Raw genomic sequence first — 25,462 nt, 5'->3', positions numbered from 1 at the left:
TCTCATTTTCTTACTTGTTGATTTAATTATGCAAGACTAAATGACAATATAAAATAATTAGGCACGGCATTTTGGTTAAATTCTATCTTCTTTTATACTTAGTGTTCTCATACTTACATGAAAGGTATAAAATAGTTGCTTGACGGGAAAAATTCATGCATCACTTTGAGGAATCCTTATTATAACAGTTTGTTTAAATTTCAGCTCGTGTTCTTGGCTTCATTTTGTCCTTGAAACCTTTTCTCAAGCTCAAGTTTTGTTTAATCTCTGTAAATAGAAGCTCATATTGCACAATTTCAGCAGTTTGAAAAGACACATTCACATACCAAAACAAATCAAAGATGGTTACTTTTAAATCATACAGAGTACATAAAGATGAGATATATTGGACTCTGAGTTTGAATCCTCCCACTTTTTCCAGAAAAAGGCATGCAGCTTCAACTTCAAAGTTATTTCTTACAAGGGAAACAAAATATCTTTGTTTGAGATCTTTCATGGCCTCCAATCTATAAACAAGGACACTGTACCTCCTAGTTCAACAACGGTTGTTCCACTTCAAAAGGGTCTTTAAAGTTAGCCTTCTCACTAAGATCTTGAAATTCATCCACGAGATTTTGAAGCCTCGCAACAAACTCGATCAAGTTTGAAGCAAATGTTGCCAAAGTTAAGGAGCTCGCACTTTCATACACGCTGGATTCTGGCTCAGGTACCGTCCCTTCTGAGCACTGAGATAAATTTGAGCGCCCCAATAAGCTCTTGCCTGGCGTAGAAGGTTCTATTTTTATGTTAAGTTTTGGATCATCTCTTATTTCATTCAGGGAAGTGATCTCTCGTTTCATCAAATTCTCATGTTCTTTTTCCTTGTGCAGTCTCACAGCTTCCCAGCTCTCATAGTTGACTAAGAGGAATGACAATCTGTCAATCTTCATCTGCAATTGTTCCGCTGCATCATGAACATCAAAGAGGATGTCACTGTTGCTTAGCCTTTCCATCCTTTCCACTTTGCTTCCTAGTGTTCTTAATACTTTAGCTCCTTCAATACCAACCTTCTGAAGTTCTTCAAAGAAAGCCAGTCTCTTCTCTGGAGGCGCCTGTGTCATAAATAGTATGTATAGATGTATACTGGTATATAATCACAATAAGTCTATTCATTTTTATAATAATTACTTTCCAAATCAATTCAAAATTATTTATAATCAGTTGATGATGTGCAACATTAAATGTGCATAAACTTAAATAGTTAACACACAATACATTTAAATTTGTAATTATGTACCAAAAAGACGGGAAATTTATTAATGGCATGCAGAACTACTATCTAAACCAGCCAGCAACCATTTTCATGGAAGTGAAGGTCATGTAATCTTAGATGTTGCTGAGTGCTTGTAGAGGACTGAAAGCAGAAACGATAGATTAAGCAAACAACCATTGTGTGATGTGAAAAAATACAAATAGGAGAAGAAAATGATTACTTCACCTGTATTTCTGAAAGTATGCATCCATGCATTGCCATGACCATGAAAGCACAATGCCTCAATGCTCCACTAACTTTGACGTAGCTTTTCCAAGGATAGTTGAACATCTTGTATGGACCATGAGGTGGTTCCCATAGTGCAAAATCTACCTGCAAGACCAAAAATGGACTTGTAAGATGTTGACTCTTTAGCTTTTAAGTCTTGAAAGAAGGGATACCAGAGACTCCTCTTGAGTTGACGATTGCACTGCTGTTCTATAACCCCTGTAAAGAGGGTCATCAGAGGCTTGATAAACTAGTATTTTGGATGGTACCCTCTCATATTCAACGCATTGCAGGTATCCATTTACACAACCTAAAGAAAGCACCACAGGAACCAACCTAGAGAGTCAGCAGCAAGAGCAGACCAAAAACATGTGGAACCAATGCAAACAACAAGCACCGAAAACCCTTATTAAGTAATCAAACTGAAAAGTACCAAGCAAAACCTACACTTTACAAGTTCCTAGTAAGTTAGCCTAAAGAATTCTCAAAATTTCATTCAATTATAGATTGTGATTTATTGATAGACTGTTGAGTTTTGTAAAAGTTCTGTGTTTTTTTTCTGGTGGTGTCTCCCTTTAAACTAATATCTTAAGTAACTTTTAATTTAGTTTATAATGTTTAAAGGCCTAAAATTAAAAATCTACTTTAATGTTGTATATTTGTGCAATGTTTTGTATTCTTTTAATATTTCAGAATCCAAGTGACAAGTGAGAAAAGAGGAGGAAAACCTTCTAAAGATGCGGCAACTCCGTTGAAATTTTTCACCACCAATTTGTGCAGATCCTCCCCAGACCAGATGGGATAAATGCAAATATTCACAGACAAACTTACACCGGCACCTATTCCAATTAGAAGTAATCTGTAAAAAGCTGTTGAGAAAAATTGCAATCCAGTTCTCCCAGACACTAACACAATACAAAATGTCAACAAGAATACACGAAAGCCATATTCATATTGCTTCATCGCAGGGTACAGCCTCACATAGCTCGCAATAAACCCTGCACACCACAACAACACTGTCATCCTACGCATCCACATATATCATCATCCCAACGTTGCCATCAACTAAAGTAAAATGCTTTCACCAAAAAAGATGAAAAGAATGTCGCCCAACCAGCAATAAAAATAGAGACCACAATAAAAATCTCCTCAAAAGCTCGACCAAAGAACACGGATACTTGTGCAAGACCCAGAGCAAGCACTCCAGCAGAAAATGTTCCCAACGCCCGATTGAAACCTTTATTCAGGGTTGCACCTACACTCCCACATTACCACAACAATAAAAAGGGAAAACAAAAAGTTAAGATTTTCATCAAGCAACATAATTAAAGACCAAAATGAAAATTTTCAAAAAGTATTATATAGTCCCATCATTTCTCACATAATTGTCCCAACCAATTTTTACTTAAGAAGCCATCAATAAAACTCAACCCTCAAGTAGAGATTGGTAGAGACAATAAACACAATCCACATCATACAATAATTCATTTCAAAACTCTAGAAATTGTCATGTAGTCTAAATCTACCACTTGTTTATAATTTCGACCAATTTTCATAAGAGTGACATCTAGTAGTGGTGTTTTTCAACACTCGAAAAAAGTATATAAGTTTGATTACATAAAACGTGGAAATTAAACAGAATGATGTAGCATACAAAATTTTCTTTGAAAGCTCATAAAGGTGGCATTGAGAATGTATGTAATACCTATGCTGAATTCGAAAACGACGACAACAGTTAGGATTGCCCAGATAGAGTACTTGCTAAACTGTTCCTCCTCAACGTAAATGACAAGCGAGACAATGGCTAAGGACAAGCCAGCTTTGATCGCAAAGACGATTTTACGTCGATCATTGCGACCCATCTGGTACAATTTAAAGGCAAAGTCTTTGGACCTGTTGTGGAAGCTAACGACGCGATCGGAGAGGGCGTCGAGGAAGGAACGTTGTTCCCGGGGTTCATTGACTTCGTCATGGAGACCAATAAGGTCCTTCTTGGAAAGGAGCCTCTCTTTGCTCTTCTCTAGGAAACTGTGTCTGAATGACCCCACTGGTGCGGTTAATCTCTGTGCATGCGTGATCTTATTCATTGCGAAGGACGAAACGATGATGGTGATGAGGCAGAGAGCATTTCTGAATGGAACAGAGGAAGAGAGAATGAAGGGAGTGTTGCCTGTGGGTGTGGCGAAGCGAAGGAAGAGCACATGAACCCGCCAAGTGACAACCTTATTTTTGGAAAATAAATAAATTATCTTTTGAAATTTTCTTCCATTTTTATTAAAAAGTAAAAATCAGAAAGAGTTTTTTACTTGAATAAAAAATATGTATTTTTAGTATTCTATCCTCCTTTATCACTACTACATCCACTTCTTTTATTTTTTATTCAATTTTCTTCTTTTCTTTTCTTTTCTTTTCTCCTTACAAACATCTCTTCCTTCTTTCTTTTCTTGTTCGTTAGTGCCAGACACTCTTGATCTCTTTTCTTTGCTCATGTCCCCCTTATTTCTGACATTCTTCATCTGCGACATTTTTCAGCAAGGTAATGATAACAAGTATATTTCCATTCTTGGATTTCTTTTTTCTGTTTATATAATTTGTTTCTAAAACTTATTTGTAAAAGCTTTAAATTCTAATAGATATAAAAATTGAGACAATTAAAATTGATTGAAAAAGTGAAGAAAGTTGAAGCGAAGTCACGAAATTGAAACTTTTTTCTCCTTCTGGCTGATGTAGTCACGAGAAGCGTGCAGTGTTTGGTAGAGAGGAATCTAGAGGAAGTGAAGCAGTGAAGAACATAATGAAGTTGATCGTTGAAACAAAAATCTGAGGACCACAAATAATGTATATGAGTTGGACGTACACTATCCGACATCACCGCGAATTTGTTGAACAAATTTGGATCTGAAAGAAATTTGGTGTACCAGATAGGCATGTGTTGGTGAAAAGGATCAAGGCATTCAGGAATGGTACCTTTTTATATGAAAACAAAGTACGCAAATAAAAAGTGAAGTAGCCAGTAAAAACTACTGCAGAAAAATGTTACAAAAAAGAAACAAAATTATATATGACAGGTTACAAAAAACTGTTTTATACTTTTGAATAGTGATAAGAACAACAACAGATTCAAACTGTCTTACGAAGGAACATTACAGGGACTATACTGTATACAATTGAAGTAGAAAGAAAGAGAAATGCATCTTGGAAATTAAGCAACTGTAGATTTAAGAACTGTTGATAAGCCAAGTGCTTGTTGTGACTGAAATCACAGGGTTCTAATTGGATGGAACAACACAGTGGAGTGGTTGGCAATGTGCAAGCTGAATTGCCCTCCTTTTTCACTCACATCTATCTTTGTCCCTTTTGGAGCACTCAGCTCAAAATTTGACACCATTTTTGCAATTACTAGTCCAAGTATTGGTAAGGCAAGTATGATTCCAGGGCAACTCCTCCTCCCCACACCAAATGGCACGAACCTAAAATCAACCTTTCCTCCTGCAACAGCATCTGTTGCACACTCCTCTTCCAAAAACCTTTCCGGCCTGAACTCCTCTGGATTCTTCCACCATGATGGGTTGTTCGCAAGCCACCAAGCATTCACCACCACCTTGGACTCCTTTGGTATAGTGTACCCTCCTAACTTTGCTTCTTCCAGGTTCATGTGGGGCACCAAGAGAGGAATCGGGGTGTGAAGTCTCAGTGTTTCTTTCACAGTTGCTTGTAAGTATGGGAGCTCGTGTAGGTTGGATTCCGTCACTGGCTCCCCTTTAAGCACTTCTGATATCTCATCACGTATCTTCTTTTGAACGCTTGGATGATTAACCAACTCTGCTATTGCCCATTCCATGGACCATAATGTTGTCTCAATTGCTGCAACGTTGATGTTTTCTACTATATATATCACATTCTCTTCACTGATTTCTCCCTTCATCTGTGCATCTATGATGTGATCAATAGCACAGCTGATCTTGTGTTTCTCCCCATTGGCAGCCATTATTTGTCTGCCAAGTAATACACCAGCAAATACTCGCATTATAAACAGAATATATAGAAGCTGTCAAATGGAATTTATATATCACCCTTTGACAAAGAAGAAAGAAATTGATGGTCAAATTTATATATGTCAACCATGTTGGATATTTTATCGTGAGTATTATCTTGAAGACTATTATAATAATTTGTCTAAATGGGATGGATGCTGTATATTTGGGAGAGTAAATTCAGTGTTTCCTATATCAAAACTTAATTACCTTCTTTTCTCAACGTAGTGGGTGTTGAAAAATGCAAGCCTCCTAGATTGCAAGTCCTTGCACTTGTTTAGGTACCCCCTCAAGAATGGCCTGAGCAATGGTATAAAATCCCCATAATTGTATTCAAAACTCTGTGCCAAACGGCTTCTCTCAGAGTTAAACCTCGTGGCCTGAATGAACAAAGGGTCCTCTTGTGATTCAAACTTGGCGTCAAACATCATCCTATACATGATATTGTATAGCATCAACTGAAGCCGCTTTCTGATAACAATGCCTTCGCTCCCCACTCTCTCATTCAGGTTGAGGTCACGCACCACCAAGTCCATCTCCTCCTCCCACATGCTGCTGTAGTTGTGGACAACCTTGTTGGTGAAGAATGGCAGCGTCATGATTCTGCGCATTTTGCGCCAGTGGTCACCATAAACAGTGAAAACCATGTCTTGGCCGTTCCCAGTGAAGATATCAAACACAACATTTCGTGGGCGCGAGCCAAATTCCACACCTTGTGAATGGAGCACTTGGGTGGCGAGCTCGGGATCAGAGACCACAACCAAGTTTTTGGAACCTAGTTTGAGTAGGAACACAGGACCATAGGTCTGTGACATTGACGCTAGAAGACGGTGGTTGAGATCATTGCCAACTTGCAGCCAGTTACCAAATATAGGAACTGATAGAGGACCAGGGGGAGTGGAAGAGTGAGTTTTAGAAGTTAAGAAATATTTGCATATGATTATAACAGAAAGGGTCGTGGCAATAGGAATGGCAACATTGAATGGTGAGAATGGTATGGAGAAATAAGAATGGAAGAGTTTTGTAATTGAAATGAGTAATACTGATACAAGAGCTGAAAATATTGGTTTCTTGATTTGGAAACTCATTTTTGTGTTCGTAGGATTAAAGTTAATGGAAGAGTGAGATACTTAGAGTAGAAAGAAAACGTTTATATATTAGTCGTCATGAGGTTGGTGACCCATGGTTTGTGATGAAATCCATGGGCTGGATTGAAAGTTTTTGTGAAAGCAAGGTAGGTGGATGGGGTGTGATAGGTGAGTAAACATTTTTTTAGAGTCAAAATGTGTGTTTGGTCAAGCCACCCATTCTTAAAATAAGAAAAGTTTTTTTAACAACTTTTTTTTCTTATAATTTTTTCATAAGGTATACGTGTTAATTTGTGATTCGTCTATCTCAAATATTTTATTAAAATAAATTTAAACATACCAATAAAACAATAACACGTATCTTATTGTAAAAAATTATTAAAATATCATTATCCTTTAATATATATTGTGATTGGTGAGGCCAACATGTACATAAGCTGCTTAACCTAATCAGTATCTCTTCTTGTAAGATATTATATTCTTGTACGTGAATTACTTCTGTTTTCCATCAATTTTGGTATACGATAAAACAGTAATTTAGATTTGGCTGACTATTTTTATATTACTTTACATTCACTTCTCTTTCGTATGGAAGGAGGAGCGATTTACTATTGAATTTATTCGTCATAATATTTTATCAAAAAGTTGATAAAGGTTAGTGAAATTCAATTCATAATTATTTAAATTCATATTATTTAAGCTTATTTAAATTTAAAAATATACTTTTGCATTTTGAGTTTCGTTTACTTGGATTTCAAGTGGTTATAAATTAAATAGTTTTTAGATTTTGTATATTCAAATATAATACGTTTATGTAATTTTAATTTTGAAATAGTGGACTAAATGCAATATTGAATTAAGTCAATTTTAAATTAAAATCAAGTTAATTTAATCTAAATTTATAGATAGAATTATTGATTAAGATTTAAGTCAAATTAAATTGATCTGGATTTAAATTGGACCGGTCGAAGTCTAAATCAAACTTAATTAATCTAAATTTAAGGTGTTTAAGTCTAAATCGAATTAAGTTAAATTAAGTTAATCTAAATCTTAGTCAAACTAAATCAATTTATCTAGTTCAAACTAATTTAATTTTACTTTCAATGTTTTAAATTTAAATTTCTTTTTATTTTTCAATTTTTTAATATTACTTTTATTTATATTATTATACACTCATTCTAATTCGTAATTCTTTTACAAGCAGATATTCAGATAATGAAAATAATGATTTAACTAAACATACAAGTTACAATTATTAAAGAAAATGTAAATATTAAATTTATTTTGAAGATAACTAGAAAATTATCGGTCAAAAGATAATTTTTAATTATTATATTACTGTTAATTAAATATCTCATAAATTTTACAATTTTGTTTCTTATTTTCTTAATCCAAATAACATTACTTTCACTTTGAAGTTTCTTCCTCCCAAAACAATACCATATCACTTGATGGAAAATACCACTTAGTGTAGTCCAGTTTTTGACTAAGGCAAAGCAAACAAAAAAAAAAAATTCCCAAACTTTTTGTCATTTTTTTTATTTTAGATTTAATTAAATTTGATTTTTTTATAAAATTGGAAACTTTTAACTGAGCTTATTTTAAAGTTTTATGATCTATTGAAAATATTAAAACACAATTGAGTATTTATCGTTAATTTTTATTTCAATAGGTAGCTTCAGTGTTAAATAATGCAATTCTTATATTGTCCAATTACATTCTTTACTTACGATCACGAATAATTATATAATTATATAATTTTATAATTTAATTATTATTTGTGACAATTTTTTGTCATTACTTTCAGTAACAAAATTTTTCTTTTTTTGCCACAATCCAACATTAATAAGTCTCCTATTTCTCAAAAAAAAATATATATCTGAACAAATTCTAACCATATATTTGTCAACAGAAAAACGGTAAGGAAATTTTCCGAAAATATAAAAAGTCTTAATCACCGTCATATGAATCAAACTATATGATTCTTTTCTAATAATGTAATTCTTTTTATCATCTAAACCCTGTAACATGTTGCATTTCTCGTTTTGTAACACAAAAATCTCACCAAAGAATTGAATTTTAGTTTACAGATTCGCAAGTGCCACTGGTGCAAAATCGTTGTCACCCCTTATACGTTGTTTATGATGTGACGAGACATATATGACTGACCGGTGGCATTTTACTAAATAAGTTGGTTATATAGACGTCAGTTTGTGGTTCGCCTGACGTCTATAATAGTATAGACGTCAGTTTCACCCTAAACAGACGTCCATGTGCCTGACATGTAGGTGAGAAGTCAGTGTATTTCTACTGTATATACGGGGGGCCAGACATTTATCTTGCTGCAATTAATGTGATTCACCTACCTCGTAGACACTTACGTCACTTGGTACAGGACCGACGTCTACTGGACTGACCGGTTATTGAAAAGTCACTTCGTTCAGCATTTTGGATGTCAGCGACCCGACGTTCGACGTCTAAATGGCCTGAAAAGGCAGTTGAATAGTTTCTTGGATGTCGGTTTAGTCAGTCAGTTGACGTCTGTATAGCTGCAATTAGTGTGTTTCACGTACCCCGCAAGTAAACAGATGTCCCTTTGTTCAGGACCGACGTCAATAAGTTCATAGACGTCGGCGCCCCCAAGTCCCCGTTGTTTACTGGACTGACCAATTACTGAAAAGTCACTTCGTTCAGCACTTTAGACGTCAGATTGTCAACTCCCCTTGCATCCGACGTCTAAATGGCCTAAAAAAGACAGGTGAAAAGTCTCTTTGACGTCAGATTAGTGAGGTAGCCAATGTCTATAGACGTCAGTTGGTACAATGACCGACACATAAATTCATGTTAAATAAACCGCGAACTCGCATTTACGCGCACAGTCTTTCTCTGTTAGAAAATAAATCATATCCCGATATTATTGAGAAAATATATTGTTGTTATTATAGGTGATTTGCAGTAATAATGTTACATTATTATAGAATAATTACAGTAATAATGTTACATTATTATAGAATATTTATAGGGATAAAATAGCAGAATTATAGATTCTCTTTCTTATATATATTTCTCATATTTTATTCAAAATTAATAAGACAATTTTTTCCCTATTTTCTTTCTTTACATGATATCAGAGCAGATTTTTTTATCCTTTTCTATTTTGCCTTTGTTGTCGCCGGTGGCGGCGGCTACCGGCGGCTCCCTAAAAGTTTCTTTTTCAACCTGTGTCTTTATACTTCAATGGGCAATCTCTGGTTTTTGTCTCGCATCTGTCCGGTGTTGTCATCCAACCACCATCTCCAGCCACCGTCGCTGACCACTTTCGCGGCCATCGTCACTGCCACTTGTGCCACCGATGCACCAACACCTAGTCCTACCTCTATTGCTTCCGCTATCTTCTTCTCTATTCTGAAGGCCTCCCTTATGTTCAGGGCAATTAAGTCCCTTGAAGTTTTGTTGCTACTCAGGGCAGTGAAGTCCCTGAANGTTTGTTGTTGTTTGCCTCTGCAGGACAATAATTTCCTGAAGGCCTCCCATATGTTCAGGGCAGTTAAGTCCCTGAAGGTTTGTTACTGTTTAGGGTGATTAAGTCCCTACAGGTTTTTGGCTGTTAGCCTTTTAATTCCAGCCACTGCAGGGTAGTGTAGTCCCTGCAAGTCTGTTGTTGTTTGCCTTTGGAGGACAGATGTTTCCTGAAGGCTTGTTGTTGTTTAGGGCAGTTAAGTCCCTTGAAGTTTTGTTGCTGTTTAGGTTGATTAAGTCCCTACAGGTTTATGGCTATTAGTCTTTTAATTTCAGTCGCTGCAGGATAGTGTAATCCCTGCAGATATGTTGCTATTTGCCCTTGCAGTTTGTTTCTGCAGGCCCTTCATTTGTTCTTGCAATTTGTTGTTCATCAATAGTGGTGAACAACGGAAATGACGACACGCCGATGACCCTCTTGAAGACAGATTACATATCTCAAATTGAGTTTATGTGTTTCAAGCTTTGTCCATACAATTTGTATGTTCCAGCTTGAGGGGGAGTATTAGAAAATAAATCATATTCCGATATTATTGAGAAAATATATTGTTATTATTATAGGTGATTTGCAGTAATAATATTACATTATTATAGAATAATTACTTTACATTATTATAGAATATTTATAGGGATAAAATAGCAGAATTATAAATTCTCTTTCTTGTATGTATTTCTCATATTTTATTCAAAATTAACAAGACAATTTTTTCCTATTTTCTTTCTTTACATCCTCCTCCTTTCCTTTTCTCTCTCTTGCAGTATTGCATTGCAGGTGTTTTTTTTTTTTTTTTTTTTTTTTTTTTTTTTTTTTTATTTCAACCGTTTAAACTTTGTTTTAGTTCGATTAAATTGATGTCTTGATCGGTTATCATCTAATAACCGATTAAAATGTGTTTTCGTTGTGTCTTAGTGCAATTTTTGTCCTCTCTCTCGGTAATGTAGTACCACATTCTCCCATTGCTAGCTTCCTCACAAGAAAAGCGACGTCTTTTGGAGGTTTTATGGCGTTTCGACCCAAAATGGAACTTGGGTCGTTGCTTAGTTCTCGTGTCACTGTAATTTTTTCTTTTTGCGGTTAAATGGGAACTAGGCATGAACCCAGGTTTTCTTTTGGGTGGAAATGTCATAAGAGATGTAAAAGATGCAAATTTTTTTGGTGGGAAAATTAGCGAATGGAGAGTGTGCTACTAGACTAGACAAGATCCAAACTGCACTAAAATACAACAACTATCTTATACGTCGGTAAGTGTTATGTCAGACATTTATAATAACTATAGTAACTAATTTATAAACTAAAATATATTTTTAAAATTGAAAGATATTTTAAAAATTAATCTAAATAAAAAACATTAAGTAAACATTTTAAAAAATTATTATCATGACATAATGAAAACAAACTTTGACATTAAAATAAATTAATATAAATATGAAAAATTACGAAATCCGTTGAAAACAAAATAAAACAAAATTATTTTATACAGTAATTAGGAAAAAACACGCTTCAGTTTTTTTTATGATAAAAAATAATAAAATTTAATTATAAAAGTAAATATAAATATTTTTTGTAATTTTTTAAAAGTAATTTTTATTTATCATGTAAGTATTTTTTAATTATAGATAGTTATTTTAATTTTAAAAAATATTAACTTAAAAATGGTCAAATTTTAAAAATAACTAAATTAAAAAGGTTCCTCAAAGAATAAAATTAATAAATAATTACTTAGAGAGGTAAAATTAAAAAATAACAAATATTTTTTTTGTTCAATATAGATATACTTAAATATAAGAATACTACGAATTTATTGATATAGTAAAACAAACATATATACATTAACACTATAAAATTATACTGTATATTATATATTATATATTTTATATACTTTTACAGTTCATAAACATCCTGGTGTATAAAAAAAAAAAAAAAACCATTAATTGTCAAATAACTCAGAAAAAAAAAGAAGGATAATAGAGGAATATGAAGGATTACTTGGAGAGGTCTACAAGTAGACGCGCTTGTAAAGCACGTACAAATTAACTAGTTGTACTTGTAGGTCAGGTCCTTCAATCTGATCCAATACCGAAACTCCGCGTGCCTATCATCCTTCGCTCATCTGCCATTGTAGCTTCCTATACAAGAACCAACACAAAAAACCCTAACCCTAACTTCTCATCCAATCATGGCTACCGATGCCCGTGACTCGCGTCACAAGCATCGCCGATCACCCTCTCCGGAGGATGTGGACAGATCCTCGAAGCGCCACAAGCATCGCCACCGCCATCGCCACCGCCACGGTAGCAAAAAGCGCGAGGAAGATATTGAATTCGATGATCGAACCATTGCTGCTGTTCCTTCTCCAACTCCGCATAGACATCTCCCGGAGGACGATGTGGAGGAAGGAGAGATCCTCGATGATGAAGCTCTCGATAGTGAGGTAGGGAAAAAAGAGACGGAATCTGATGTCGAACCTGGTGAAATCAAGGTGACCGGAGATGGAGATGTTCAATCTGATAATCAAAATTCGGTATGTTGCGATTGATTTCTTTTATTTCTTTTTTAGTTCACTTGCTTTCATTTTTGTGTATCAATAAACGTGATATCTGTTTGGTCTCGGAGAAAGTAGAGGCCATTGTGGAGTAGATTTGAAAGAAATTTCCGTTTTCGTAATTCTGTTTTCTTGGTTGCGAATGGTTTTTCTGTCTCAGTATTTTAGGTGTTTCGGTGTATCTCACTTCCTCTCGATGACCAAACAGAGCACCGCGATTCTTTGTTTTCGGACGTATAATGAGTTTTTTTTTTTAATTCTTGAGAGCTTTGGTATAGTACCCTGTCAGTGTCTCATAGATATGTAAGAACCTGGTTGCACTACACGAACATGAGTGAATTGCAAAAGAAGTCTCTCTAGGCGTTTCAGTGAAGACTGGTGGCTTACAGTTAATTTGTAAGAGCTGGTTATGAGTTTTGTAAATTTAATTTTGCTCATGGACTGATTTTAACGCACTGTTTATTTCATTTGGCATCACCTCCAGCACTTTGGTTTTCTGCATGTGCACTCAATTTTTGATTTGTGCTGAACAGGGACACCTCACTGTAAATTCAGAAACCAATGAGGACATCCGGGTTGATAAATTTATTAGCCCCACAAACAATGCAGATGGTGTCTCTCCTAATCGTTTAAGTGCTGAGACTCAAGATGGAAAGCATGCTACTGATGGTCTGGACAATGGTTATTTGAATCCTAAATCTTCCAAGGCGGATAAGTGGCGGAATGGGGAACTTGGACGTTTTAAAGGGAATGAGAAACTAAAAGGTGACTTTGATGTGCTGGAGGCTGATGTTAGGAAAACACATTTCCATAGGAATTCATCATCCGAAAGTGGGGGAGACAAAGGTAGAATATCAGGAAGTTCTCCTTCTCATGGCAGATATAGAAGTCGTTCAAGATCAATTGGTCATACAAGAGACAGGTCTCGTTCTCGTAGTGTCATAGATGAATATGTTCATTCCAAGAGAAGGCGCTCTGAATATGACTATGATGAGGAAAGAGTGAGGGCACGTGGAAGGGAACATGGTCATGGAAGTGTGGTAGATGATAGAAGGGAATACAGTAGTGGATATCACAATCGCGAGGCCCATGATAGAGATAGGAGTAGGGATAGAGACTTGTACAGAGAAAAGAAACAAGAGGAAACAAGCAGGGGTAAGGAGATTGAGAGGGACCGCCAAAGGGTAAAGGAACGTGAAAGGAGCCGTGAGAGATATAAAAGGGATGTAGAAAAAGATAGGAGCAGGGAAAGGGAGGATAGGGACAGGAGGCAAGAAAAGGAAAGAGATAGGAGCTGGGAGACAGTGTTTGAAAGGGATATGAGAAGGGAAAAGGAAAGAGATAGGAGTAGGGACAGAACAAGAGATGCTAAGAGAGATAGAGACCTGGAGAATGAAAGGGATGATAAGAATCGAGAAAGGGATAATATTAAGGAGAGGGCAAGGCGAGATGATAGATATAGACACAAAGATAGAGACACTGCAAATGGTAAAGATAGGCACGCTCGTCATGAAGATGGTAATGACAATGGAGATAAATATAGAAAACATTCGAGACATGAAGAAAATGATTACCATTGGGATAGAAAAAGAAATTCTGTAAAGGATTATACCTCAAGGGGGGGAAGTACTGCAGAAGTGGATGAAAGCAAACTAACAAGGTATGTTTTATCGACTAAATCCCATTTTCTTCTATACACATTTTTTTCTCTACTTTTCTATAACCTTTAGCTATTTTTGAAACAATGCACTCAATCTTTTTTTTTTTCTAAATTTTTATTTTGTTTATATGTATATTGAATGCAGCAGTGAGGTTGAACCAGATGACTTAGAGGAGGATACATTGCACTTACCTGACCAAGAAGAGGAAGATCTCAACAGGATCAAAGAAGAGAGTAGAAGAAGAAGGGAAGCAATAATGGAGAAATACAAGAAGCAGCATCAGCAAGTAGAAGTGGTTGGAAATGAACGAAAAGGTATTGTTTTCCTCATTTCTTTATTGGTCTGTATGATGGGTTTGATAATATCAGTTAAATTACCTTTGGTCACAAGTTTAGTTCTGTCTTCATCTACAGTCTTCTTGTTGTCATTTTGATCTTTAAATGATTACTTGGTATCTTAATTCTTGCATAGGAAATTAACCTTTTTCAACAACACAAGTATGGATGAATCCACAGGGAACTCCCCACCCCTAAATTTTTTGGGGGTTTTTCAAAACATTTTTCATCAAAAATATATTTGAGTATTTATGTCTCTAACTCTCTCTCTCTCTCTCTCTCTCTCTCTATATATATATATATATATATATATATATATATATCATGTAAAAGAAGCATAGGAGCGTGTGAAATATTAAAATTAACATTACATGTTTGGCTCGCACCTGAAGTACAACATTGAAGATTCATGTGACCATGTTTCTATTTTTAGATAGTAATTGATGTATTTATTATATTGTTACCATTATATTGAATTCTGAAATCAAAAGATTTATTGAAGAGAAGATATGTTAGAAGTGTTGATCATTATTCCATTTCCCTCTTGTGATCTTCCTACTTGGACTACTTTTAGTAACTTTGTAACGTGCTCTTATTAGACAAGGATACATACATTCAAACTGAAACCTCTGAAGTACATGATGGTAAGAATGATGATGCCGATTATGTGGAGCCATCATTTGCTGTTGGAAAATCTCCTGAAAATGTGACTGTTGCTTCTCAGAAGATATCTCTTGCTGGAGGCCTGGGAGAGGGTACTCCAAAGGTCTGCCCTTATTTTAAAGTAAAAATTACTTTATAAGTTGGAAATATATATATCTGGTGGATTTTTTAATTTCATTTGTTATGCTTACAGAGTGAAAGGTCAGAGGACAAGTACTGTGACGATATATTTGGGGAGACACCAACGGGAGTTCGAAAATCAGTAAGTGTTTTGGTCATACTATTCTAATTTTGTAGTATCTGCGTGCACCTGAATTGTAGTATATTACTTCGCAGTCGAGTGTTAAGACACGGAATGTACTATACTGTGATATCTTTTCATCACATATAGCTGGTTTCTTAATATTTTTCATCACATACACTCTTCGATACAATTTTACAATTTCACCACACTTACTGCAGTTGCTTCTGAAATTATGTCAGTATTTTTTTCTTGACTTGAAACGTTAAACCATAATTGTGTATTCATATTTTTGCTCTTATCTTAACTATTAAGATTTACTACCTTTTTCAGGGAAAAGGTGATGGTTTAATGATTGAAAGGGTTGGCCTACATGACAACTGGGATGATGCAGAGGGATACTACAGTAAGTAATTCGTTGGATTTTATGTATATGTTTTCGTAACTTTCTTTTGATTTGTTGTATTGAGACCTGAGAGTTTGACGAATTTTTTTGGCTTCTTTGCCGGAAACATTATTAGTTGTTTACATAGCTTGTTTACTGGTTGGCTATTGTTAGTATGTCTTTATATTTGATTTTTCAAAAATGTAACGGCATTGATTTTTTTATATCAAAGATGTTTCATTAATTTTGTCGTGTTTTGAAGGAATGACTGGAATCCCCCCCTCCCCCCAAGTTGTTGAAATAGAACCAGAGTGGTCTGTTTTGACAATAAAATGTTACACATCTTTATTAACGTGTAGCCTTTACAATGGATCTGTTCTCAAAACCTGTTAAACATGTGGTAGAATCTTTGGGCGTTATCAGATTTTCTTGCAATTGTTGGAATTTCTCTGATATATTTGTTTTTCTGTTCATTGTGTTATGCTGTGACGATGTTATGCAGGCTATCGAATTGGTGAAATACTTGATGGCCGATATGAAGTCACTGCTGCACACGGGAGGGGTGTCTTTTCAACAGTTGTTCGGGCAAAGAATCTGAAGGTGGGAAATGGTGAGCCAGAGGAAGTAGCAATAAAAATAATTCGTAATAATGACACCATGTGAGTGATGTTTGTTTCTAGGAAATCATCAGTGAGCTTTTTTCTTTTGGGTAGTGTTTTTTTTTTTAAATTTTTTTCTCACTGTTCTACATATATATCGTGCCTAGGTACAAGGCTGGTATGGATGAATTGGTCATATTGAAGAAATTAGTAGGTGCAGATCCAGATGATAAACGTCATTGTGTTCGTTTCCTTTCAAGTTTTAGATACAGGAATCATCTTTGTTTAGTTTTTGAATCTCTTAATATGAATCTCCGTGAGGTTTTAAAGAAGTTTGGTCGCAATATTGGCCTTAGGCTAACAGCTGTGAGAGCATACGCAAAACAGCTTTTTATTGCCTTGAAGCATCTCCGGAATTGTGGTGTTCTTCATTGTGACATAAAGCCAGATAATATGTTGGTATGCCCTAAAATACTATTGCTTTTATAAATTTTTCATAGTTTTGTGCCCTAATTTCAAGAAAAAAAATCTACAGTCTAACTTTTATATCTTCAATTTTCCCTTCTGACTAGGTAAACGAGGCTAAAAATGTTTTGAAGCTTTGTGACTTTGGTAATGCAATGTTTGCTGGTAAAAATGAAGTTACACCATATCTTGTGAGTCGTTTTTATCGTGCCCCAGAAATAAGTAAGTTCCATTCATTGTATTTATGATATTGTCATTCCTAACTGCTTTTTTTATTGTTGAATGTCTGATGGTTGCCAACTGTTTGGGCTTTTGAATGTTTGAATGCAGTACTTGGCTTGGCATATGATCATCCATTGGATATTTGGTCCGTAGGCTGTTGTTTGTATGAGTTATATGTAGGTAAGGTTCTTTTCCCTGGGCTTACTAACAATGACATGCTACGACTTCACATGGAACTGAAGGGCCCCTTTCCAAAGAAGATGCTACGAAAGGTATACATTTATTGTCTTATTTATTTATTTTTTATTAGTGTCCAGCCACAGTTTGATTGTTGAGTATGAATTATTTCAATACTTGATACACGTTTGATATTGTGTATTTATTTTGACTTTACTTCCTAAATCACTCCTTTTATGTGGCTGTACCTTCAATTCAACGTTTGGGGTAAATAAATTTATTCTTATTAATGATACCCACTTATTTTTTGACTATCTTCCTTGCAGGGAGCATTTACTGAACAACATTTTGATCAGGACCTGAATTTTCTTGCAACCGAGGAAGATCCTGTGACAAAAAAGGTAAGCCAGACTTTAGATTGTATTTCAAGCTGGTCTGTTATCAATGTTGAATGGGTTTTTTTGACGAGTTGAATAATGATGCTATAATTATTCCTTAATAGGCCATAAAGCGGTTGATTCTCAACATTAAGCCAAAAGATATTGGGACACTCATCACTGGCTCTTCCGGGGAGGATCCAAAAATGTTGGCCAACTTTAGGGATCTTCTGGAAAAAGTTTTTGTCCTGGATCCAGACAAGAGGCTGACAGTGTCACAAGCTCTGAACCACCCATTCATCACTGGCAAGTGAACAATGTTGCTGAAATTGACTCCCAAAATGATATACTGATATTTGTACATAATGATCCAATTGATATTGAGGTTCTAATTTTATTTGGCACTATCTATCTTCTGTGTATGGCCCAAGGAGTGTCATCACAGTTGTCAGCATGTTGAAGTGAAAAAGGGTGATGTCTCTCTACAGGCGTACACTTTACTGGCGGTTCTTTCAGTGGAATGTACTGTTTCTATTGTAAGACAACTTGCCAATGGCAGTTTCCTTTAGTGTAGCTGTATTTGAACTTCAAACGTTCCTCTTCCAATTACATTCTCGGAAAGTTTAATTTTGTATTTTTTTGATAGGCTGGCTTATTCTTTTCTTTACTCTTTCCTATTTTATGTAACTTTTATTTTGTTTTGCTTATACTATTTGCATAGATTATGTTATTGTCACCCTTGATTTTCATTATTACTGTCAATTCATATATATTCCTTGGATTCTGGAGATTCTAATTTAATTTCTCATTCAGGACACATATCACTGGTTTGAGGCATCCCTTCATGCTTAGATGCTTAAAAGGAACCCAGGAGAAGGTACCTTGGCTTGTTTATTGGGAGATTAATTTCACCGTGCTGGAATGAGTTATGATTTCCATTTTCATTAACAGTGGTAATAGAATAACTACCACATTCGAGTGGGAACTTATTTCAATGAGCTTGAGCTGTCAATTTTTTTTGAGGAGAATCAGTTGTTATTGGTGCTGTTTGAGCACGAACTCACGTTAATTATTGTTGTTAGCTGGGTACATGAGTTAAAGGGAGGGAAGTGGTCAGTGCTGAACTTGCTTCCGCTTCTAGATACATGTGCCACGAGGCCATACGCCTAGTTTTTACTGCCTTTTAAATTGTTTCAGTATAAATGGTCGAATTCCCAAGCAATTTTTTCCGCATATTTCTTTTTGTTTTTAGTCATGACTTAGGTGTGTAGATATCTTTTTTCTTTAATTGTACTTGAGCATGCCTTTCCATCTGTTGTCTTGTGTTATTTATAATACTTTTTTTCCTTAAATTTACCCATACACATATCCTAATAAACTTGTGTTGCATCTTATCCATGGCGGGTCATGTTGGAGGCAATTCCACTGGATGTCTTTGGCTATGTTCTTGAAGCAAATCCGTTTGACGGTGAGCAATTCAAATTCAGAAACTATTGTTCTGTTAGTATGGATTAAAATTGCAAAATGAATCTGATTCTTATTTCATTTTTAAATCTTAGGTAGCATCTTGGTCCTGCAATTTTTGTAAGTATATTCAAGTCCAAGTCCTTTCTCATCATTGTCAGTGTTGAAGGCATTGATGGTCCTTTGCATCCAGTTTTTTACAGTGTGAACCTAGTCTTTATTCCTGTTTCTGATTTTGTGGAATATCCAATTTGCAATTTGCGGTAAAACTTTCCTGCTGCTTGTTTCCTATGTTGAATGTAGATGGCGCTTAGGTTTGATTGTCGGGCTATGTGCCATACTTCCTGAGTTGTTTCTTCTAATTAAACATTGTGTTTTTTGCTATGCTCCTGTTTCATGTCCTAAACACCTAATATTGTTTGCTATCGGTGTGATTCATATGACGAGCATGTTGATTTGATTTTTAGAATGGAATTGAGTTTTATTTGTTAATAGAATTCATTTCTTAGGGATGACATACGCATACGTAGATGGTCGCGAATTGGGTTGGGATGCCACCATAAGGGGACTACAAAATAAGTCAATGCTGTTAAATTATAGTTATGGTGCTGCCATGATGCTATAACGTGTCATTTTCTTTGCTTATTCTTTCCGTTCATCACTTCAGATACTCGTCAACTCTTTTCGCTCATGTTTCTCAATGTATGTGTTTATGTTCACCATCAATCCAATGAATTGTGCTGAGTTTTTTGTTTTTTTTTTTTGTTTTTTTTTTTTTTTTTTTTTTTTTTAATTTCGTAATTTAGTTCTGTTTTTTGAACTTCTGAAACACGTTACACGAGGTTTTTATTTTTTTAACTAAACCAATGTTGTTTCCAATAAAAAATTCAGTTCAAGGACTATGTGAAACACACAATCAAATTCTTTCGAGATTTGATTCCAGCCTATGATCCTGTCGTTTTAAATTTATTTTTGCTGTCTTTTCTGTTATACATTCTCCATGGCTTCCATCATTGACTGAATTTGGATTCTTTGCTCGGTTTTTTTTGCTGCCCTTTTACCATGCCTACAAAATAGACTGATTTTGATGTTTTAAAACATATTGAAAGCTTTTTTAATATACCAATATTAGTATATCTCAACAGGTCTGGGTGGAAAAGGTTGGTAAATTCTTTTGCAGTCTTCGGTTGGCATCAATGCATGTACACTTTAGCCTGTCAGTTTACCTTTTTTATATTTTAATTTGATAATGAATAGAGAGAAAACGGCTTTGCAATTTAAGTAACAAAAATAAGTCAAGGTTTACCGACTGCCATATCTTACTAATTAAGGACTATTCTGAAATTGGAAAGATGAGACAACCATTTTTTGGTAAATATGCTATACTGGAGAACAAAGCAGACATGCCTCGAATGTTGTATGCTGTTGTACCTTGGTGGTACAGGTTAATGGAAACCTTTACAGACAATATTGTCCTTGGATGTGGGTAGTTTCTACCTCACCCAGTGAGAAAAAGCTTTACTTGATTGCTATAGCTTTACTAATTTAGGAGTTCTGAAACTTGAAACAACTTCCGATTGACCACCGCTTCCAATTTATTTTTTTTGGATAAATGTATAAAATGTATCTTGGAGAAACGTAAGGCCTATCTCGAATATTGACATAGTAATGTAGAAAGTAATGTAGATATACCTTGGCTGTACAAATCAACGGTAAGCTTTCGAAACTTGATTGTCCATGGGTGTGGGTAGATTGTACCTACAGAAAACTCTCTTTCGCTTGATATCTGTGAACCGTTTATTCATTTAATATCTTGATCTCTTGGATGTGTACCTAAAATAGAATGTTTCATGAACTATTTTTGTAAAGTATAGACAAGGAAAGCAGGTTCTGTCTAGACATATTCCCTTTATATGGATCCCGTAGTGCCGGTTTTTTCAGGTAAGAAATACTGTAATACTGGTATTTTGAAGGGAATATTGGGCCAGCTAAAAACATGTTTTAGGATAGTTTGCTATTGCATGTGTGAAATCCTGGCCATCTTAAGTTATGTGAGCAGAATTCTGTCCTTGCCTGTCCGAATAACTGGCCAAAGAAAGTAGGTCCTCGTGCAAATGGGCATGACTTTTATCTAGATATGGAAATAAAATTACGATCTAGTGGAGTTGGTGGACCAATAACGAATGGTTTGATCGGCAGTGGAGCGGTGATTTTTCTTTTTACTCAACTTCCAAGTAGTCTCTACTAGTTCTAAAACAATATGTTTAATAATTTTTAATACGATATTTGGAGTTGTGGTAGTCTTTCATTACCCATATCTGAATAAATTAATGTTAATATTTTGAATAATTCAGTACTATTATTTTAATTTTAACGTTAGATATTAAAATTAATGTAATAAAATTTAATTACCAAAAGATAACAAATTTGAGATTTGTTTTGTTCTAAAATTTATGTAATAAAAGGTTTCAAAATAAGATAAATTTACACACAGGTTCTGTAATACACTACTTTTAACTATAAAATAAGATTTGCAGGAGTGCCGATGTTATTTCTTTTGATCTATTAAAACAAAAGTTACTTATTCGTCACAGGCTATTCTTATTTTTATGAAGTACATGTAAACACAACTAGCTTGATACATGCTCGATGAAATCAAATGGAAGTGATTAAAGTTTACCTTGATTAACTTAAATATTTGGGGATTAGGCTTTTTTAATTTGTAAACTTGAGGAAATAATTTGGTGTTTGAGTAAAAATTAAGCGAAATGAAATGGAGGTTGTGAATGATGCAATTCTGAAATAGATGTATAAGATAACTTCAGAGGAAAAACAGTCATGTTTGTGTATTTATACTTAATACTTGATGGAATTATAAAAACTACATACAGTGGAATGTTATTTCAGCTAATTAAAGATGCCGGCCAGGATTTTGTGTAACACTGAGTGACCCTAGTCATGAGGTGACAACAAACATTATTTACAGAGGGCATCAAACCTAGTTACATATTCCTCAAAATTGTTTTAATCAAATTAATTATGTTTTCCTCTAAAATAAACAGAGCTAAATCACTTCGGAATATCCATATCTCAACAAGGCTAATTCAGTGAGAAGGCAATTACAAAAGAAATTCAATCACAAATGCAATAAAGTTTGTGCTGTACATGTGGAAATCAAATTACAAAAATTTATGCTCATGTGGATCTCTTGTAAGCGAAACTTAGCTCCGTGAAAAACGAAATATCCTTTTAATAATTGCAACTTTAGGGAAGGGAATAATTTGTTGAGAGATTACTTTACCAATAGTTGTCAATCTAAAAGTAAGTACCACCTTTTTTTCCAACACATTCACCACCACTGACTCCGTTTCTGCTGAAAAATCATAACATCAGCCCATTAGAATTACATCTAAAAATGTTAAATAGAAAAAAGTGTTTCAAATTTTAATCTCACTTGTTTATTGTCCAAATAAAAAATAAGTTCAATGCTGATTCTAAGAAACAAAAGGTTATATCAAAGATAATGCCTCAAATAACATTCTTTATGGTAAAATAAGTGCAACTGTGGACTTGGTTTTTATTTTTAAGGTGAATTATGCTTGACTAAAAAATAAAGCTTTTTTTTTCAATTAAATTATTCTTTGTAAATATGACTATAATGTGAAATGCTCGCAACTTCCCTTTAAATAAAAAAGAAACTAAAATACTATTTTTTTAACCATAATTTCTAAATAAATATGAAAAGACATTAAAATGGTCCTAAAAAAAAGTACAACTTCAAAACCAAAATAAATAAAAAAACTTTACTTATGTAGTTGTCTTCTAGATATGATCTACCATTTTCATAGTTTCTTTATCGAAATCCTAATTTCCAAATAAAATTGTACGGTGGTTTGTAAAAATAGTTGTTACATCCATTTCATGATACACCAGACCTAATAGCATTTAATAAATGTAAAATGCTTGTATCAAATTAAAATATTTTTACTTTAAATTTGTTGAGCTTGCATAATGTTTGGGGGAAAACGCCAACACATATAAGAAGGTAACGAAGTTGCAAAAAGAAAAAGATCAAAAGCAGAAGAAATAACAGTTGTTGGTTTAGTGCAGAGTACAGATATAAATAACAGTGTTCCCCAGCTTTGCAGCCGAAACACATGCCGCCCTAATAAAATGTGACAACAAAAACAGTATGGGCCAATGAACTTTTCCTCTCTAAGCATTTCTCAGGGTAAAAGATAATTGGTAAGAAATTCTGAATTTCTTATTCATCAGGAATACCAAACAGTCAATTCTCTGCAATCAAGTAGTCATACTAACCCTCAACAAAAACAGTGAGATTTCTCATTTCTCTTAGAGCTTCAAAGCCAATCATATAACAATTGTCCAAATTTTGCACTCACCAATCCACACTCAATGTAAAATAGAGGCTTACCATTCATTTTAGCAATAAAATCAGCTACCCTCTTCTGGCACTTCTCACATTGCATATCAGCAGAAAGAACAACTTCCTGAACCTGTTTTCAGCACAAGAACCAAACCAAAATCAGAAACAAATTCATGGTCAATTTCAAAACTTCAAAAATAGAGTAAGGAAGGAGTTTACAGTACCACTGGCAAAGACAAAGACTCCATAGATGCCAGAGTAGTCCTTGTAAGAGGAAAACGGTTGGAGATTTCTAGACCAACTTTCTGTAGCTCCTTTTTGGAACCATCTTCAAAAGCCATAACAGCCTTAATCTAGCACAACCTATGTATTGCAGACTCAATACCATCCTACATAAAAAAAAGACATATGCAGAAAATGATGTATGACTTTGAAAATCACTTTCTACGGTGATAGAACAACTTCACCACCTGGGATGCTTGTTTATGGTGGGCAGAAAATGGAGAAAGCATGATAGAAATGAATGGCAAAGAAAGTGAAAAAGGTTAGGTTTTAACGGAGATAATTGATTATTGTTTCACTTATGTAGTCCTGGAGCATGTCCCACATAGTGCTTGGTTGTTTTTTTCTACTTACCAATAAAGTAACTGAACTATTCAGCTACACTAATGATGCACTTAGTTGACTCTGCTAGGCTTAAGCCAGTGCAATTATACAACCCTTGTATGAATACACTTTACTCTAAATTTTTCTCTGGTTAGAGAGTAAAGGAAGGTAGAAGTTTGAGTATTTATTGTTTTAAGTAATGATGGTAGATAGCTATGACTATGGAGTAGATTAGAAACATTGGATTCATTATCGTAGGTCCTCTTTGTGTAACTAAAGTCAAATAGTTGGTTCCAGCAGGGTCCTTTCATACAGATTGAAAAAAGTCTCTGTCATGAAGCTAAACACGGCAAAGAAAAGGCCAAATGTGACAGATCTACGTATGGAAACACCAATTTTCATCTTGTTTCAGTATTTCAAACAATTGTTTATGCTTCTACAATTATCCTACATGTATTAGGAACATGAAAATGAGTGTCTTTTATTTGGTAATTTGCGTTAAATAAGATTGTACCGACAACAATGAATCCTATCTGAATTGTATCCGTGGTAGATCATGTTGATTCACTCGTCTACTGAAAATTAGTAAATAATGTGACGTCTTTAACTCGTATACTGTGTGGAATCTTTAATTCTTCATACAAAAATCTTATGTATTATTAAAAATATAAACATAATTTTAATTGAATCCTTAGATTTGGACACGTGTTTTAAGTCAGAAAGAATCCTAAGTTGAGGCATATAACATTTAATATGTAATGATTATCATTAAGTTTTTTTATCACATGTTTTAGTATATGCCATTTAAATTTAAAAATTGGATAAAATAAAATAATTTTTTTATAGATTTCACTAGACATTCACAAACTGTTTCATTTATATCATCTCATAACTAAATTTAATTCTATATATTTCACATATGTATATTTTATATATTCATTGCATAACTTATAATAGTAGAACAACCAACTTATCATTGAATCATCAAGTCAAGTCAAGTTATGAATTTTTATTGGTGTTAATTTTATTTTTTATTAAAAATATTACTTATTTTATCGTGGTAATATAACTCTAATTTGGAAATATGGATTGATGAAATTATATTAGTTATACCTTGTATACTATATACTGTATCTATAAGTTATTCATTAATATGGTAAAATAATAACCTTAATTG

At 34.4% G+C, this 25,462-nt stretch overlaps 4 protein-coding genes across 27 annotated transcripts; 1 reads left to right on the top strand and 3 right to left on the bottom strand.

Annotated features, from left to right (window-relative positions):
* Positions 1 to 294: 294 nt before the first annotated feature.
* On the bottom strand, positions 295 to 3,814 carry LOC106771229 (aluminum-activated malate transporter 4). The gene is made up of 6 exons (XM_014657168.2): positions 3,225 to 3,814; positions 2,634 to 2,774; positions 2,248 to 2,517; positions 1,693 to 1,829; positions 1,478 to 1,624; positions 295 to 1,091 (listed from the first exon to the last, which is right to left on the bottom strand). Exons 1-6 carry the CDS (start codon positions 3,604 to 3,606, stop codon positions 531 to 533), a joined length of 1,638 nt encoding a protein of 545 aa, XP_014512654.1. The 5' UTR covers positions 3,607 to 3,814; the 3' UTR covers positions 295 to 530.
* Positions 3,815 to 4,606: 792 nt separating this feature from the next.
* Positions 4,607 to 6,693, bottom strand: LOC106771868 (cytochrome P450 CYP73A100). The gene is made up of 2 exons (XM_014657874.2): positions 5,764 to 6,693; positions 4,607 to 5,514 (listed from the first exon to the last, which is right to left on the bottom strand). The coding sequence occupies exons 1-2, from the start codon at positions 6,639 to 6,641 to the stop codon at positions 4,779 to 4,781; spliced, it is 1,614 nt and encodes a 537-aa protein (XP_014513360.1). The 5' UTR covers positions 6,642 to 6,693; the 3' UTR covers positions 4,607 to 4,778.
* Positions 6,694 to 12,187: 5,494 nt separating this feature from the next.
* On the top strand, positions 12,188 to 21,124 carry LOC106771867 (serine/threonine-protein kinase prpf4B). Of its 23 annotated transcripts, XR_002669488.1 has the most exons (17): positions 12,188 to 12,682; positions 13,237 to 14,363; positions 14,509 to 14,678; positions 15,299 to 15,465; positions 15,556 to 15,624; positions 15,937 to 16,009; positions 16,491 to 16,647; positions 16,755 to 17,046; positions 17,160 to 17,274; positions 17,383 to 17,546; positions 17,778 to 17,852; positions 17,954 to 18,134; positions 18,260 to 18,364; positions 18,642 to 18,705; positions 19,245 to 19,296; positions 19,388 to 19,412; positions 20,438 to 21,124. XR_002669488.1 is itself a non-coding variant. In XM_022785769.1 (13 exons), the coding sequence occupies exons 1-12, from the start codon at positions 12,338 to 12,340 to the stop codon at positions 17,812 to 17,814; spliced, it is 2,619 nt and encodes an 872-aa protein (XP_022641490.1). In that variant the 5' UTR covers positions 12,188 to 12,337; the 3' UTR covers positions 17,815 to 17,852; positions 17,954 to 18,093. The 23 variants fall into 23 exon arrangements, 2 of the variants coding, with proteins under 2 accessions (XP_022641490.1, XP_014513359.1); XR_002669487.1 differs by having other exon boundaries at positions 18,642 to 19,296; positions 19,392 to 19,412; XR_002669484.1 differs by having other exon boundaries at positions 18,642 to 19,296.
* Positions 21,125 to 21,472: 348 nt separating this feature from the next.
* Positions 21,473 to 24,811, bottom strand: LOC106771569. Of its 2 annotated transcripts, none has more exons than XM_014657561.2 (3): positions 23,904 to 24,811; positions 23,728 to 23,809; positions 21,473 to 22,665 (listed from the first exon to the last, which is right to left on the bottom strand). In XM_014657561.2, the coding sequence occupies exons 1-3, from the start codon at positions 24,018 to 24,020 to the stop codon at positions 22,514 to 22,516; spliced, it is 351 nt and encodes a 116-aa protein (XP_014513047.1). In that variant the 5' UTR covers positions 24,021 to 24,811; the 3' UTR covers positions 21,473 to 22,513. The 2 variants fall into 2 exon arrangements, with proteins under 2 accessions (XP_014513047.1, XP_014513048.1); XM_014657562.2 differs by having other exon boundaries at positions 21,473 to 22,662.
* Positions 24,812 to 25,462: the final 651 nt, after the last annotated feature.

The sequence above is a fragment of the Vigna radiata genome, chromosome 8, assembly GCF_000741045.1.
Source record: "Vigna radiata var. radiata cultivar VC1973A chromosome 8, Vradiata_ver6, whole genome shotgun sequence".
In the NCBI taxonomy this organism is placed as follows: Eukaryota; Viridiplantae; Streptophyta; class Magnoliopsida; order Fabales; family Fabaceae; genus Vigna; species Vigna radiata.
This window is presented reverse-complemented; position numbering and strand designations above follow the sequence as displayed.